The sequence below is a fragment of the Motacilla alba genome, unplaced genomic scaffold, assembly GCF_015832195.1.
Source record: "Motacilla alba alba isolate MOTALB_02 unplaced genomic scaffold, Motacilla_alba_V1.0_pri HiC_scaffold_344, whole genome shotgun sequence".
In the NCBI taxonomy this organism is placed as follows: Eukaryota; Metazoa; Chordata; class Aves; order Passeriformes; family Motacillidae; genus Motacilla; species Motacilla alba.
In genome coordinates this window covers 16,077-32,329 of record NW_024037441.1, presented here as the reverse complement: position 1 = coordinate 32,329, position 16,253 = coordinate 16,077, and the positions used below count along the sequence as shown (strand labels likewise).

Below are 16,253 nucleotides of genomic sequence, written 5' to 3'. Positions count from 1 at the left end.
GCTCCCGAGTCAAAAGTTCTATGGCATCGGTGCCAGGCCGAGGAACGCAGAGATCACAGATGCTAAGAATGATGCATGGGTTTCTGACAGGCCCCTCAAAGGGCTAAGGAAAAAGGCATGAGATAGCCAAACACACAGAACGCACAATAGACAAGTGACACGAGACACACCGGGACTGCTCTGCCCTGAGCATGTCAGCACTGTGATCAAAAGTGACACTTTCCCATTCAGTGGCCTAAGGGGCCGCTTCTTCCACATCCCCGTCTCCAAAGCGGACTCAAAAACTCCTCCCGGTGAGTCCCGACCCAGCACCCCGCTTTCATGCCCTCTCTGGGTCACAGCCCTCTACTTATCTCGGACATCTGGGGATGCCGATCCATGTCTGGTGTGAAGGAAGGCAGCCTCCCTGGCTGGGAAATTCCTGCTGTCACTGGGCCGTCGTCTCTTAGACAGCTACATTAAAGAAAACCGAGCATCAATGCGTGATCTGGGCAGCACGTCGGCCAAAACCTAACAATTCTGCTGCTCACCGTTCTCCAGAGAATGCCCAGCTCCTCGGGCCACATGCTTTTGCTGCGCTCGGAGGCCACACTGTCGTTGCAGGGTATGCCTGGGTTAAGAGGAGACGAGGTGATGTGGCATTGCTGAAACCTGAGCGGACCCTCCCTTCTCCTCCCTGCTTCCCCGAATCACCGCAACTCCATAGCTGTTGCCAAAGGCGACCCAGATGACACCTTTAAGTAAAAAAGGCAAAGGCTTCATCACCCAGTCCTGTAAGACTCCCAGAGGGCTCACAAGAGCAGCAAACCCGGTCCATTGGCTGGTGCGTGACGGCAGCTTTGCATACTCTAAGTGAATTACCTAAAGGACAGAAACTAAAATGGAGGCTTAGAGCTGCACCAGAAAGTGAGACTTGAGCACTAACAAAGGCTTCATTCCACTGGACACTGCTCAACTTGCCCTCTTCAACCTGAACGCTGATATCTGGCTTTACTTCCTAAAAATAAAAATAAAGAACAGGGCTGTAACAGAGTCACCATTTACCCTTCCCCTGCAAACACAAACTGTGACTGACCTGCTCAGGGGAGCCCCCGGATCCAGGATGGGATGCTCTGCCATGGATTTTATCCGGCTGCATCTGAAAGAAAGTTAAGACAAGTCAAAGGGCAGCAGGAAAACTTCACAGCTCCAAACATCCTGTGTCAAACTAGGAATACCATCTAGAGCCTGACTACACCCCGCCTTACAAATCTCAAGTCCCTGGGACTTGTCCTATCGCACCACGCTACGCAGCAGGGCAGAGCGGCTCCGGCACAAATACGTGCACACACCCGTGACACAGGACGGGACGTGACAAACAATGGGGACATAACAGGGATAGAAATCTCTTGGCAAGAAGGATGACTGCAAGGACCAAAAGAATGCAATATGAGATGACCGAGTCGAGAGCGATGGCGAGCTGATGAGGCTCAGAGAACCCTGGAGGAAGAAGATGCTAACTGAATGATGTATTCCAAGAAGCTGCAAAGATGGATGCCTGTGAATCCTACGGTCAGAATCCTCTACCAATCCTCACGACTCCTAATCTGCCGCAATGGATCCTTGTGGGGCCTGTCCATACAGCTCAGAACAAGACCTGAAAAGACATCTGACCGGATGCTTCTAAAAAGAGTGGCAGTTCTGATGCCTGTCTGAGCTCCCGAGTCAAAAGTTCTATGGCATCAATGCCAGGCCAAGGAATGCAGAGATCACAGATGCTAAGAATGATGCATGGGTTTCTGACAGGCCCCTCAAAGGGCTAAGGAAAAAGACCTGTGACATGGGATACCCAAACAACACATAATGCACGACGGACAAGTGACACGAGACACACCGGGACTGCTCTGCCCTGAGCACCTCAGCACTGTGATCAAAAGTGACACTTTCCCTTTTCATGGCCTAAGGGGCCACTTCTTCCACATCCGTCTCCAAAGCAGACTCAAAAATCCCTCCCGGTGAGTCCCAGCCCAGCAACCCACTTTCATCCCCTCTGCGGGTCGCAGCCCTCTACTCATCTCTCAGACAGGTGGGCATGCCAATCTGTGTCAGGTGCAAAAGAAAGCAGCCTCGCCATCTGAGCAGTCCCTGCTGGCACCGGGCTGTTGTATCTTACTCTGCCAAGAGAAAGAAAACCAAACATCAGTGCACAAGCTTAGCAGCACATCGGCCAAAACCAAACAAGTCTGCTACTCACCACATTCTTAAGAATGCCCAGGTCCTCGGGCCGCACGCTTTGGCCGTGCTCGGAGGCTGACGCCATTGTCACAGGATTAAGACACCATTGTCTGCCTAGATTAAGCGGAGACAACTTGATTTGGCATTGCTGAAACCTGAAAGGACCCTCGCTGCTGCTCCCAACCTCCCCGACTCACCACAACTCCTTGGCTGGCCCTGATGGCTACCCAGATAGGATGGTGAATGAGAAAATTTAAAGGCTTCATCGCAAAGACCTGTAATACTCCCACAAGGCCCACATGTGCAGGAAACCCGGTGCATTGGCCAGTGCGTGACGGGGGCTGGACATCTGCCGAGTCAATTGCCTTAAGCAAACAAACGAGAATGGAGGCTTGGAGTTGCACCAGAAATGAGACTTAAGCAATAACAACTACTTCTGTACACAACTTAATGCTCACCTTGCCCACTTGGCCTTGACTGCTGCTATCTGCCTTGACTTCCTAAAAATAAAAACAGAACAGTGCTGTAACATAGTCACCATTTATGCTTCCTCTGCAGATACAAACAGTGACTGACCTGCTCAGGGGAACCCACGAGCCTGGGATGGGGTGCCTAGACAAGGATATAATGCATCAGCACCTGAAAGAAAGTTAGGATATACATCAAAGGGCTGCAGGATAACTTTACAGCTCCAAACAGCTTGTGTCAATCTAGGAATACCATCTACAATCCAACTGCACACTGCGTTACAAAGTTCAAGTCCTCGGGACTAGTCCTATCGCACCAGGCTACGCAGCAGGGCAGAGCGGCTCCGGCACAAATACGTGCACACACCCGTGACACAGGACGGGACGTGACAAACAATGGGGACACAACAGGGACAGAAATCTCTTGGCAAGAAGGATGACTGCAAGGACCAAAAGAATGCAATATGAGATGACCGAGTCGAGAGCGATGGCGAGCTGATGAGGCTCAGAGAACCCTGGAGGAAGAAGATGCTAACTGAAATATTTATTCCAAGAAGCTGCAAAGATGGATGCCTGTGAATCCTACGGTCAGAATCCTCTACCAGTCCTCACGTTCTTACGACTCCTAATCCGCCGCAATGGATCCTTGCGGGGCGCAGCTGTCCATACGGCTCAGAACAAGACCTGAAAAGACATCTAACCGGATGCTTCTAAAGAGAGATGCGATTCTGATGCCTGTCTGAGCTCCCGAGTCAAAAGTTCTATGGCATCGGTGCCAGGCCAAGGAACACAGAGATCACAGATGCTAAGAATGATGCATGGGTTTCTGACAGGCCCCTCAAAGGGCTAAGGAAAAAGACCTGTGACATGGGATACCCAAACAACACATAATGCACGACGGACAAGTGACACGAGACACACCGGGACTGCTCTGCCCTGAGCACCTCAGCACTGTGATCAAAAGTGACACTTTCCCTTTTCATGGCCTAAGGGGCCACTTCTTCCACATCCGTCTCCAAAGCAGACTCAAAAATCCCTCCCGGTGAGTCCCAGCCCAGCAACCCACTTTCATCCCCTCTGCGGGTCGCAGCCCTCTACTCATCTCTCAGACAGGTGGGCATGCCAATCTGTGTCAGGTGCAAAAGAAAGCAGCCTCGCCATCTGAGCAGTCCCTGCTGGCACCGGGCTGTTGTATCTTACTCTGCCAAGAGAAAGAAAACCAAACATCAGTGCACAAGCTTAGCAGCACATCGGCCAAAACCAAACAAGTCTGCTACTCACCACATTCTTAAGAATGCCCAGGACCTCGGGCCGCACGCTTTGGCCGTGCTCGGAGGCTGACGCCGTTGTCGCAGGGTCTGCCTAGATTAAGCGGAGACAACTTGATTTGGCATTGCTGAAACCTGAAAGGACCCTCGCTGCTGCTCCCAACCTCCCCGACTCGCCACAACTCGTTGGCCTGTCCTGATGGCTACCGAGATAGGACGGTGAATGAGAAAATTTAAAGGCTTCATCGCAGAGTCCTGTAATACTTCCACAAGGCCCACATGTGCAGGAAACCCGGTGCATGGGCTGGCTGGTGGCGGTGGCTGGACATATGCAAAGTCAATTGCCTAAAGCAAACAAACGAGAATGGAGGCTTGGAGTTGCACCAGAAAGTGAGACTTGACCAATAACTACTTCAGTACACTACTCAATGCTCACCTTGCCCACTTGGCCTTGACTGCTGCTCTCTGGCTTGACTTCCTAAAAATAAAGACAAAGAACAGTGCTGTAACATAGTCACCATTTATGCTTCCTCTGCAGATACAAACAGTGACTGACCTGCTCAGGGGAACCCACAAGCCCAGGATGGGGCGCTCTGACAAGGATATAATGCATCAGCACCTGAAAGAAAGTTAGGATATACATCAAAGGGCTGCAGGATAACTCAACAGGTGGAAACACCTTTTGTCAATCTAGGAATACGATCTAGAGTCCAACTACAGCCCACGCTACAAATCTCAAGTCCCCGGGACTGGTCCTATCGCACCAGGCTACGCAGCAGGGCAGAGCGGCTCCGGCACAGATATGTGCACACACCCGTGACACAGGACGGGACGTGACAAACAATGGGGGACACAACAGGGACAGAAATCTCTTGGCAAGAAGAATGACTGCAAGGACCAAAAGAATGCAATATGAGATGACCGAGGAGAGGGCGATGGCGAGCTGATGAGGCTCAGAGAACCCTGGAGGAAGAAGATGCTAACTGAATGATGTATTCCAAGAAGCTGCAAAGATGGATGCCTGTGAATCCTACGGTCAGAATCCTCTACCAGTCCTCACGTTCTTACGACTCCTAATCCGCCGCAATGGATCCTTGCGGGGCGCAGCTGTCCATACGGCTCAGTACAAGACCTGAAAAGACATCTGACCGGATGCTTCTAAAGAGAAATGCGATTCTGATGCCTATCTGAGCTCCCTAGTCAAAAGTTCTATGGCATCGGTGCCAGGCCGAGGAACGCAGAGATCACAGATGCTAAGAATGATGCATGGGTTTCTGACAGGCCCCTCAAAGGGCTAAGGAAAAAGACCTGAGACACCCAAACACACAGAATGCACAATAGACAAGTGACATGAGACACACCGGGACTGCTCTGCCCTGCACACCTCAGCACTGTGATCACAAGTGAAACTTTGCCTTTCAGTGGCCTAAAGGACACTTCCTGCACATCCCCATCTCCTAAGCGGACTCAAAAACTCCTCTCGGTGAGTCCCGACCCAGCACCCAGCTTTCATCCCCTCTCTGGGTCACAGCCCTCTACTTATCTCTGACATCTGGGGAACCCGGTCCGTGTCAGGTGCAAAGCAAGGCCGCCTCGCCATCTGGGAAGTTCCTGCTGTCACTGGGCTGTTGTCTCGTAGTCTCCTACAGTCAAGAAAACAGAGCATCACTGTGTGATCTTGGCGGCACGTCGGCCAAACCCAACCATTCTGCTACTCACCGCTCTCCTAAGAATGCCCGGGTCCTCGGGCGGCACGATTGCGCCGTGCTCGGAGGCCACGCTGTCGTCGCAGGGTCCGCCTGGGTTAAGAGCAGATGAGATGATGTGGCATTGCTGAAACCTGAGTGGACCCTCGCTCCTCCTCCCCGCTTCCCTGACTCACTGCAACTCCTCCGCCATTGCCAAAGGCTACCCGGGTGCCACCTTTAAACAGAAAAAGCAAAGGCTTCATCACCGAGTCCTGTCGGACGTCCACAGGGCTCACGAAAGCAGCAAACCACGTCCATCAGGTGGCTGGTGACGGGGGCCTGGCATACTCCGAGTGGACTGCCTAAAGCACACAAACGAGAATGGACGCTTAGAGTTGCAACAGAAATTGAGACCTCAGCAATAACAACTGCTTCTGTCCACTGGACACTGCTCACCTTGCCCTCTTCAACTTGATTGCTGCTATCCGGCTTGACTTCCTAAAAATAAAGACAAAGAACAGTGCTGTAACAGAGTCACCATTTACACTTCCCCTGCAAACACAAACCGTGACTGACCTGCTCGGCCGAACCTCTGCACCCGGAATGGGGCGCTCCGCCATGGATTCTATCCTTCTGCATCTGAAAGAAAGTTAGAACAAAAGTCAAAGGGCTGCAGGATACCTTCACAGCTCCAAACATCTTGTGTCAATCTAGGAATACCACCTAGAGTCCAACTACAGCCCACGCTACAAAGTTCAAGTCCCCGGGACTGGTCCTATCGCACCAGGCTACGCAGCGGGGCAGAGCAGCTCCGGCACAAATATGTGCAGACACCCGTGACACAGGACGGGACGTGACAAACAATGGGGTCCCTAAACACAAACATCACTTTATACTACAAATTGTGACACAATGATGAGAAAAGAGTTCCTGGCAAGAATAAGTAGTGGCAAGGACCACGAGGATGCCAAAAGAGATGACTGATGCTCAGGGGACAGTGGATGGAGACAGCTCCTCTAAGGAGCAGAAGACTGGAACAGAGTGACCTGTTATAAGACCTGTTGGTCACGATGATCAAGGCGGCTGTGAGACAATGCTACGTTTAGAATGTTCTCCATATCGTGCAATCTTACGTGCCCCAGGACTTTACAGCTCACGGCTGGAAAGGATGGATGCTGATACAGCCGGGAACCAGGCCTCAAAAGACGTCTGACTCGATGCTTCGGAGATGTGACTCGAGATGCGGCTGAGCCCGCCGGTAAAAGAACAAATGATATTGGCATCCTGCTGAGAAGCGCCAGCGTTTGAGAACCTAGACACGACAGCTGATGGTTTTGCTAAGGGCCTCGAGGGGAGAAGGCAGAGATATTGGATCCAAGGGACCCCAAAGACACACTAGGTAACACAGGACACCGAACAACACAACACAGACCGGAACTGTTCTGCACCGCATACCCTACAGCTGCAATCGAAAGCAGAGCCTCTCCCTTTAGCTGTTCCACGGGGCCCCTTAGAGGACATCTCTTCACCCTCTGCAAATTTTTAAATCTGTCTAGGAATTTCCAAGCCACTACTCTCCTATCATCCCATCTCCAGGCTGTGGCCCCCCAACTTATCTTTTGGATGACCGGTGAGGTGAATCCACATTGGACCTGAAATGAGTCTGCCTCAGAGGGCCCTGTGATCGCTGTCAGCCTCTTGGTCAACTACAATAAAGAAAACCAGAAACAATGTATGAGTTCAGTGATATATGGGCTAAATCCCAGAAAATCAGCTACTTGCCCTCTCCTGAGTTACTTACACTCTCCTGAGTGTGCCTGGGTCCTCGAGTCTCCAGCTTTATCCTGAGTCCAAGGCTGTGGCACCTGGGTTAGAGAAAGGCAAAGTTACATGGCGTTTCTGTGACTGCAGTGTGCTTGTGTGATGTAAGACATGTGAATGCCTCTGCTACGCTTGTGAAAAGCCTTGGGGGGGCCCTCAAATAGACACCATTTCTCACCTTGCTGCCTTCAAAACCCCCCACCACCCCCCACAATAACTCCTAACCAGATACATCCTCACCCTCCTGCTCCTAGTCACAATCCTCAACTTAATTGTAGTCTCAATCTCAAGCACCATCTTTGACACTGGGCGGATCCCTTTTGTGATGTGATGAATCTGCCACAAAAAGTGTTGCACTTGACACGATCTGGATTTTCCGGAAGTTGCGCTCCTCCTCCAACCTAAAAACAACCAAGAACAAAACCAGAAACTACAAAAGAACTTTTCCACCCCTAAAAACACAACCCAAAATCATGAGCTTAAATACTCCCTGTGTTCAATGCTGTATTCTTCACAGCATCTTCAAAGCCTCTATGACTTTAGATGCCTAAAAGCACCTGCTGGAAACAAGCTAAGATAAGCTGAAAGAGTCTCTTCACCGAAATGAGAGGAGAGCTCTTATCCCAGCAGATCCCAGAGAGGGAATGAAGCCCCTCTGCAAAAGCTGGGGTTAATATACCCCTGATTGGGCCCACCTCTCCTTCCCATGACACCCAGGAAAAGGGAGGGGGCAAATCCCACCAGGTATAAAAGCCCTCAGAACAGCTACAGCTGTTTGGCTCCTCTGCCTTGAATTCAAGGGGAGTAAAGGGCTTGATATAGGAGAAAACTCTTCAGAGGAATGACAACGCTTTCTTTTTTGCTACAACTAATTGGAGCAAAAGGGCGGAAGACTGGTGAGAAATAAAACTTTGTGTTTAGGTAGCACAGCCAGACAAATTGGGTAAGTTGCTGTCAACTGACATAATTATTCTTTAGTGACTACTAAATATTATTTCACGTGTGACTAAGTAGGGTGGGGAAGAATACTAATGATATGAATAGTCTAAGTCTGCTTGGGACCTCTAATTAGGGCTATCTACATTATAAACAAAAATAAGAAAAATAATCGCCTCCCAGCAGTGTAAGGGTTAGGTATGTGCCAGGCTCACCCTTCTCTGAGATATCTGGTCCTAGGGCACAGAAAGAAGTGCCCTGAAATGCACATTTAAACCCTTAAAATGCTGAAAAAGGCAGAGCTTCCTTCAAGTGAACCCCTTCAAATGAGAAAATGGGGCAGTTGCCTCCACTGAAACTGATACAATGGCAAATAAATGCCTTCTGCCCTTTAATTTAATCCCCTAAAATATTGGGAAAAGAGCAGGTTTTCTTACTGTAAATCTCTCCAGTGATGAAAAAAATAGGGATTTTTCCCTCAATCCAAACCCTTAAGAAGGAGAGATAGCTGGGCATCCCCCTCAGTTTAAGCCTTAGGAAAACAAAAAAGAGGGTGGTTACCCTTAAATCAAACCCATAAAAAACATCGTTAAGGTTTTCCCCTTCTATTTAAACTGGAAAATAATGGAAAATGGTGACTCCCTGTCAATTAGCCCCCCTAACAGCATAGAAAAGGCAGGATTCTTTCAACTGAGACCATTAAAATTGCAGGGGAAGCAGATTCCCTCACAATTTGAACACAAAAAATAGGGGAAAGGGAAGCTTTTTCCCTCCATTTAAACCCCTTTTCTCCTAATAACCCCTCTCTTTTCTGGGAGTGCTGTGGAGGGTCTGGAGGCTCTGGGGAGGGACTGACACAGTAAAAGGGGAAAGTTGAAAGCTCTCCCCTGGAACCCCACATGCTGCCCGGCCCGCTCAGGTGCCGCCCCTTGGCGAGAGGGTTCTTCTCTTGGCATTTTCTCGAAGCGATGCTCCGTGCCCGGGTGGGTCCGGCTGCTCCCCTGTCCCTGCTGGATGTTCCGACCGTAGCTCTGGGAGGGGCGCTCGGGATACCCCCGTTAGCCCCTCTGGACTAGCATCTCCCTGTGCAGATATGCCCGGGTAACCCCCTGAAAGCAGCTGGTCACACGGGGTGCTGCTAGACCTTGGACTGGGGGGTGAGGTGAAGAAAGGTCCTGTGAAGAAAGTTCCCTCCCCTACACAGCCCTTCATCTGCCCCTTAAACAATGTGGTGCTAGACTTTCCTTTCCAAGGAAATTAACAGTCTTTCCCTTCTGCGTGCCCAGGGCCAAAACTGGGATTCTGCCTCCAAAACTGCAGACGGCAAACGATTTCTGGCAGACCGCAGCTGCCGAAGCCGAGAACTCTCGCTGCCCTTGGAGTGCCACGGGCCTCTTGTGAACGGACGTCCGCACGCGGCGGGGGTGAGTTTGGCTTTATGGGGAAAAGGGCTGGCGTTCCTGTCCGGGGGCCTATGCCTGCTCCGCTTCCGAACGGCGCGGGATTTCTCCCGGAGTGGAGCTGCCCCCGCCTAGAACTCGGGCTGCCCTGGCAGTTTGCTGAGCGCCTCCTGCAAACTGGCATCGGGAAACTCGGGGTGTGAGTTTTCCTGTGTGGAATTTCTCACAGACCAAAGCTAAGGGCATCTAACCCTAACTTTGACCGCAAGGACTTAGCTGGGTCTAAAACTTACGACTTTCGGACCGAGAGCGGGGGACAGGACCCGCTGTGCTGCCGCTGGCCCCTTTCTAATGCATTGCAGCCCTAAAACTTTGCCTTTTCAGAGGGTGTGTCCTCTGACCCTGCCCGTAATCTTCAAAATATGCTAAAGATTCCTAAAATAGCTTTGAAAAACCCCCAACAATACCCTAAAAAATCCCAGACAAGTCCTAAAAAACCTTCCAAAATCCCCTAAGTATGTTTAAAAGTTCTGGAACAAACCTCAAAAAAAACATGCTCAGCCTCCAAACTCTACCTATTGCTCTCTAGCCCTCAGATGTCGTCCCTATCTTTTTGCAGTGGTACTTGTTGTCCTCTGAGGGTTCTGTCATTGTCCTGGTGTGAGGGTTGCTGTCTTGTCACACCGGGAGGGTTGCGGTGTGGTCTCACTGTTGGGGTTGCTGTGTTGTGCTGCTGTTGGGGGAAAAGGCTGTTGGTAGGGGGACTGCTTAGGGTGAAGTCAGGGCTGGGGTGTGTGTACCTGAACTTGCCTCCTAAGCTGTACCCTGTAGCCCTGATTTCCACTGGACTGTCCAGCCCTCAGGTCCTCTCCCTTTACCCCTAAATCCCTCCCTCTACGCCCCAGCCTTCAGGCTCTGTGTCACCCTCAAGCCCCTTCTCAGCTGCCCTTCGGCCTCTGTGTTTCGTGCTGTGAAAAGACCCCAGAAAACCCTAAGAATTCCCTAAAAAAAGCCCTAATCTTCAAAATGTCCTAAAACCCCCCAAAGAATACCCTTAAAATACACTAAAAATACCCTACTTTTAAAAACCCCAGAACACCCCAACAACCCCTAAATATCCCCTAAATAGTCCTAAAAGAGCTCAAAAATAGCCCAAAAATCCTTAAAATGCCCTGACAAGACCTTTAAAACAGACCTAAAAATTCCCTCAGAAACTGTAGAAATACCCTATATCTAAAAAAGTCCTCCACATACCCTCAATAGTCCTAAAAAAGCCCCAAGAAGACTCAGAAACCCCCCTAAAAATTCTAAAAACTACTAAGAAAGCCCTTAAAATACCCTAAAAAGACCTCTTAAAAGCCCTGAAAGAGCCCTAAAATTATCCTAAACGTTCCCAGAAAATCCCTAAAAAACTCCCACAAACACAACCCTAAAATATCCTTTGCAACCCCTGAAAAAAGCCCTAAAAAATGCACATCCCCCAACTCCTACCTTTCACTGTCTAGCCCACAAACATCATCGCTACCTTTTTACTACGGTCGCTGCCTTGTGCTGTTGTTGGGGAAAACTGGTGTCCTAGGGGTGCTGTTTGGGGTGAGCTTAGGGTTGGGGTGAGGGCTTCTGCAACTGTAGCCTAACCTTACCTATTACTCTGGGTCCTGTCCTTTTTACCCCTAACCCTCAGTGTAAGCTGCCCACTTGTCAAACCCCCCCTCTTTGCCCCTCAGCCCGGAATGTCTGTGTGTCACCCCAAGCCCTGCAACGTTGTCCCTTGGCCTCCTAACCTCCGATGGACGCTCTCCACCCGGGTAGGGTTGGTTTTTAGGGTGAGGTTAGGGGAGGTGTGAGTGCTGGTTCACCTGTCACCCTCAGGCACCCCCCACTTTTCCCCTCAAGGCTCTCCCCAAGCCTCTTCTTGTCACCCTCAAGTTCCCTAGAGTAGCCTCTCAGCATCTCTGTGACAATCTGGACCCCCCAGTCGCTCCTAAAGATTCCTTCTGCCTCTCAGCTACCCGATCCTCTGTCACCCTCCAGCCTACCCTCCTCAGCCCGCATCCTTTGTGACACCTTGCAGCCCAGCATCCACAGCGGCCAAAACCCGAAAATTCTGCTACTCACCATTCTCCTAAGAATGCCGGGCTCCTCGGGGCGCACGCTTCGGCTGCGCTCGGAGGCCGACGCCGTCGTCGCAGAGCCTGCCTGGATTAAGAAGAGATGAGGTGATTTGGTATTGCTGAAACGTGACGGGACGTTGGCTCGTTCTCCTCGCGGGGAGCGGACAGAGCGACCGGCACCGGCCGGGACCAGCGCAGCGCCCGCGCCGCCTCTTCCGCCCGCCGGCCCGGCAAAGCCCCCCTCGACTCCGCACGGCTCGCACCGCCTGCACGCCGGACCGGCGCCGCCCCGCCGGGATTTTCCGGCACACGGTCGCCTCCACCGTCTGGAGCGGGGCGCGCGCGGGGGCTAGGGGGGGTGCAGCCCTGTTCCGACGCCGCTCGCATGCCCCCGGCCCGTGCACCGCTGCGACCGCGCCCCTGCCGCCCGCCGAAACCGGCCCCGCCGGGCCGCCCTCGCCGCCGCCATTCACCTCAGCCACGGCGTCTCTTTACGCTTCTGAAACACCTTCGCCCCTCCCCGCTATTTACAGACACCGCCCCGCTCGCCGCTCGCTTCTCCCGCCCCTCGCCCTCCCCTCCCTCGGCAGCCGTCCTTCCCCCGCCCCCCCGGCGCCCAGCTGCGAGGGGCGGGGCGCTGGCTCGGGGGGGCTGCAGTGCCGCGCTGTGTCCACAGGGGGCAGCACTCCCGCCGGCCGCAGCCGGGGGCTGCCGCTCGCCTGGAGGGAAGGGAGGCAAGAACAACAGGTGCGACCCCCTTCGAAAACTCATCAAAAATAAATGCCCCAAAAAAACCCGCACGAAAACTAAAAACACCCTGCCTTTAACCAAATAAAACCTCAAAACACCCTTTCCTTAAAATTATATTTAACTATTTTTTACATTTTTCAGATTCACATTTACATTTATAGTGTATATAAAAGTACAAATTATTTCTATTCTATATTACACCTATTGCTCATACTTATTTATATTTAAACTTTTGTATATATATCTATACATTTGTATATTTAGATTTAAATATATTTAGATTAGATTTATATATATATATTTCTAAATTTAGATTTCTATTCCTAAAATACATATGTTCTTTAAAACGAAACCCCTGCCTCTAACCAAAATCTGTCCATATTTTTAATATTAATTATAAATTATTAAAAAAACCCCTGCCTCTAAACAAATAAGAACAAAAACCCACTTTATTTAAAAATATACTTAGTTTTATATTTATATTTTCCATAATTATACTCACACTTACATTTCTTTAATATTCATATATTTGATTTATAGATACATATATATCATAATGTAATACTATAGCTACAGTATGATTTACATTATGTATTTTATCAATTTCTAAGACTTAGAATTTTCTCCCTTTTATATTTTTCTATATCTTTATATATTTATGATACAGGTCTATATTTGGATTTATATTTTTAATCAGTATTTCTTTTTTTATTATTTATAGTAAAAGCCCTGCCTATAACCAAACTTTTTTTAAAAATCCCACCGTTATTTAAAAAAAAATAATTATTTTTATATTTCTATTTTTTCATATTTCTATTCACATTTATATTTTATAGTGATGTATTCCATTTGCAGACGTAAATAGCATATAGCAAAATATAATTATATATATTCTAAAAAATATATCTATTTTTAATACTTATAATATCTAATTTTATTACTTATATTAACTTAGATTTTATATATGTATTTGTTCTATATTTCTATACTTAGATTTCAAGTTTTATAATTGTTATACATGTAAAATTAAAAAGCTGCCTAAAACCATATAAAAAAAAACCAAAAAAACAAAGCCTTCATTTTTATCCCTACTTAATTATTTTTATATTATATTCTTCATATTTATATTCAATTTACAATTTGTTATATATCTTATACGGATATACTATAGTTATCGATCTATTATATATTACACATAATATATTACAATATAAGAAGATATATAGAGTATTATTGGTAATATGAAGTGTATCTAGTTCTGTTATTTTGTATTTATTTCTATTTTATGCTTTTCTATATATCTTTATATATTTATAATATATTCCTATTTTTACATCGTTGACGTTGCTGTTTATAATCTGTATTTCTATATTTTACATAAACATCTAATGGACATAAAACATTATAATATCTTCCTGATATAATACAAAACTATGCTGCATGTTCTCTTTATTTATATTTATTTTATTTGAATTTTATATCTACAATTTATATTCCCATTTCCATATTTATATCTCTGTTTTGCTTATTTACACTGGTATGGCTGGGAGGCGGGGAGACGGGACAGGACGAAAGGGGACGAAACGGGAGAGGCACGGCACTACTATTATGATTTAAATAACACCCCTGCCTCTACGCAAATGCAAGCCAAAAAGAACCCCTTTCTTTTAAACAGCATTTTAGTTTGAGAACATGCCCTATTTTTACATTGCCATTCCCATTTCAAATGTCTATGGATGGGTAGTGCTGTCTGTAGTCTATATTAGGTCTCTTCGGCTACACTCGGCTGTTCTCGACAACACTCGGCTATGCCCCGCTCTTCGGCTGCACTCGGCTACGGTCGGCTATTATCGGCTCTTCGGCTAAAGCCGGCTATTATCGGCTGCACTCGGCTACCGTCGGCTACGCTCGGCTCTTCGGCTGCATTCGGCTACTCTCGGCTACGCCCGGCTACGCTCGGCTCTTCAGCTGCACTCGGCTGCACTCGGCTCAGCTGGATTTGCGCGCCCTTTTTGCCGCCATCTTGAGAAGGTCAAACCAGTCCGCGACACGCCACACTCAACAGGGCGGCGGGGAGGGGACCTCGGCAGGGAGATAGGCGTTTAGCGCCAATGCCTGTCACAAACCCGCCGAAATACGCCCGCCCGCGGCGCCGCTGAGCCCACAGCCCGTCTCCAAGCTAGCCGAAGCGCCACAGAAAATCCCGCTCGCGCCGCGCCGGCGCCGGTGTTCCGTGCGGGCAGTCCAGTAGACGCACCGCGGTCCTCCGATTTGCGCGCCTTTTTTGCCGCCATCTTGAGAAGGTCAAACCAGTCCGCGACACGCCACACTCAACAGGGCGGCGGGGAGGGGACCTCGGCAGGGAGATAGGCGTTTAGCGCCAATGCCTGTCACAAACCCGCCGAAATACGCCCGTCCGCGGCGCCGCTGAGCCCACAGCCCGTCTCCAAGCTAGCCGAAGCGCCACAGAAAATCCCGCTCGCGCCGCGCCGGCGCCGGTGTTCCGTTCCGGCAGTCCAGTAGACGCACCGCGGTCCTCCGATTTGCGCGCCTTTTTTGCCGCCATCTTGAGAAGGTCAAGCCCGTCCGCGACACGCCGCGCCCGCCCTGCCGCCCGCCGCCGCACACAGGCGTGCCCGCCGAGCGCCGCTCGGCCGCCGAGCGCCGCTCGCCTGCACTACCGCGCTCTGCCCACAGGGTGGCAGCACCGCCGCCCGCCCCACCCCACGCCGCGGCGCTGCCGCCGGGGAAGGCGGCAAAAACCGGCAGCTGCCACCGCAACGGGAGCCGCCCCCGGCAAAAAAACCCTCCAGAATCAATGCCCCCCCGACAACGCGAAAGGAGAAAAAGAAAAAAAAAACAAAAACAAAACCCTGCCTCTACCCAAATGAAAGCCAAAAAGAACCCCTTTCTTTTCAACTGCATTTAAGTTTGAAAAAACGCCATATTTTTATATTTACATTCCCATTTCCATTTAAAATGTCTATTGATGTGTAGTGCTATCTGTATTCTATATTACATCTCTTCCTATCCCTTCTATTTATCTATATTTTATATTTCTGGAAATATTTTTTAAATCGTGATTATATGTCTCTCTATGTAGAACTGTGTAACACTATCAAGATCTGTATTATTTAAAATAAAATAATTAAAATAATCAATTAAAATAAAAAACCCCGCCTCAAACCAAATAAAAAGCAACCCCCCCCCCCCCCCCCCCCTTGATTTAAACCATATTTTTTAGAGTATTACATTCAAGGTATTACTTGTAGTATAGTGGAAATTTTTTAGGCTATTACATTTTTCATAATTATATATTCATATTTCCATTTATATTTTTTATTTATTATGTAGATTATACATGTTATATAAAATACCTTTTAATATATTTTTATATATACATAAATATATATACATATATATGTACATACTATTCTTAGATATCTCTCTTACTTCTATTAATTCATAGGTAATATTTATAGATATCATTATAGATATATTTGGATCTTTGGATTTGTATTTTTAGATTATTTCTATTTATGTTACTGAGTAAAAAACCTGCCTATCAACTAATAAAAACCAAAAAAACGCCCCG

General features: G+C 48.7%; 1 protein-coding gene and 1 long non-coding RNA gene across 11 annotated transcripts; both read right to left on the bottom strand.

Moving 5' to 3' along the window:
- Positions 1 to 8: 8 nt before the first annotated feature.
- LOC119696669 lies at positions 9 to 1,093 on the bottom strand. 2 transcript variants are annotated; one of them, XR_005255642.1, is made up of 4 exons: positions 1,076 to 1,093; positions 862 to 997; positions 531 to 734; positions 9 to 453 (listed from the first exon to the last, which is right to left on the bottom strand). It is a non-coding gene; the product is annotated as an uncharacterized LOC119696669 (long non-coding RNA). The 2 variants fall into 2 exon arrangements; XR_005255641.1 differs by lacking the exon at positions 1,076 to 1,093 and having other exon boundaries at positions 862 to 1,069.
- An 11-nt stretch (positions 1,094 to 1,104) lies between these two features.
- LOC119696667 lies at positions 1,105 to 12,653 on the bottom strand. Of its 9 annotated transcripts, XM_038126462.1 has the most exons (19): positions 12,382 to 12,651; positions 11,913 to 11,993; positions 7,699 to 7,859; positions 7,439 to 7,502; positions 6,214 to 7,343; positions 6,094 to 6,135; positions 5,986 to 5,999; positions 5,832 to 5,872; positions 5,669 to 5,748; positions 5,493 to 5,592; positions 4,506 to 4,568; positions 4,386 to 4,427; positions 4,157 to 4,294; positions 3,966 to 4,043; positions 2,791 to 2,826; positions 2,673 to 2,714; positions 2,412 to 2,579; positions 2,234 to 2,328; positions 1,105 to 2,153 (listed from the first exon to the last, which is right to left on the bottom strand). In XM_038126462.1, the coding sequence occupies exons 5-18, from the start codon at positions 6,255 to 6,257 to the stop codon at positions 2,302 to 2,304; spliced, it is 915 nt and encodes a 304-aa protein (XP_037982390.1). In that variant the 5' UTR covers positions 6,258 to 7,343; positions 7,439 to 7,502; positions 7,699 to 7,859; positions 11,913 to 11,993; positions 12,382 to 12,651; the 3' UTR covers positions 1,105 to 2,153; positions 2,234 to 2,301. The 9 variants fall into 9 exon arrangements, with proteins under 9 accessions (XP_037982390.1, XP_037982391.1, XP_037982392.1 ...); XM_038126463.1 differs by lacking the exon at positions 1,105 to 2,153 and having other exon boundaries at positions 3,966 to 4,039; positions 12,382 to 12,653; XM_038126468.1 differs by lacking the exons at positions 1,105 to 2,153; positions 2,234 to 2,328 and adding an exon at positions 3,748 to 3,882 and having other exon boundaries at positions 2,519 to 2,579; positions 3,963 to 4,043; positions 12,382 to 12,652.
- Between the last annotated feature and the right edge of the window lie 3,600 nt (positions 12,654 to 16,253).

Coding starts and splice junctions, on each gene's coding strand:
- LOC119696667 (XM_038126462.1), bottom strand. CDS start 6,257: ATGGCGGAGCGCCCCATTCCGGGTGCAGAGGTTCGGCCGAGCAG. Junction 6,136..6,213: donor GCAGAGGTTCGGCCGAGCAG/GTCAGTCACGGT, acceptor CTTTATTTTTAG/GAAGTCAAGCCGGATAGCAG. Junction 4,044..4,156: donor TCATTCACCGTCCTATCTCG/GTAGCCATCAGG, acceptor CGCTTAATCTAG/GCAGACCCTGCGACAACGGC.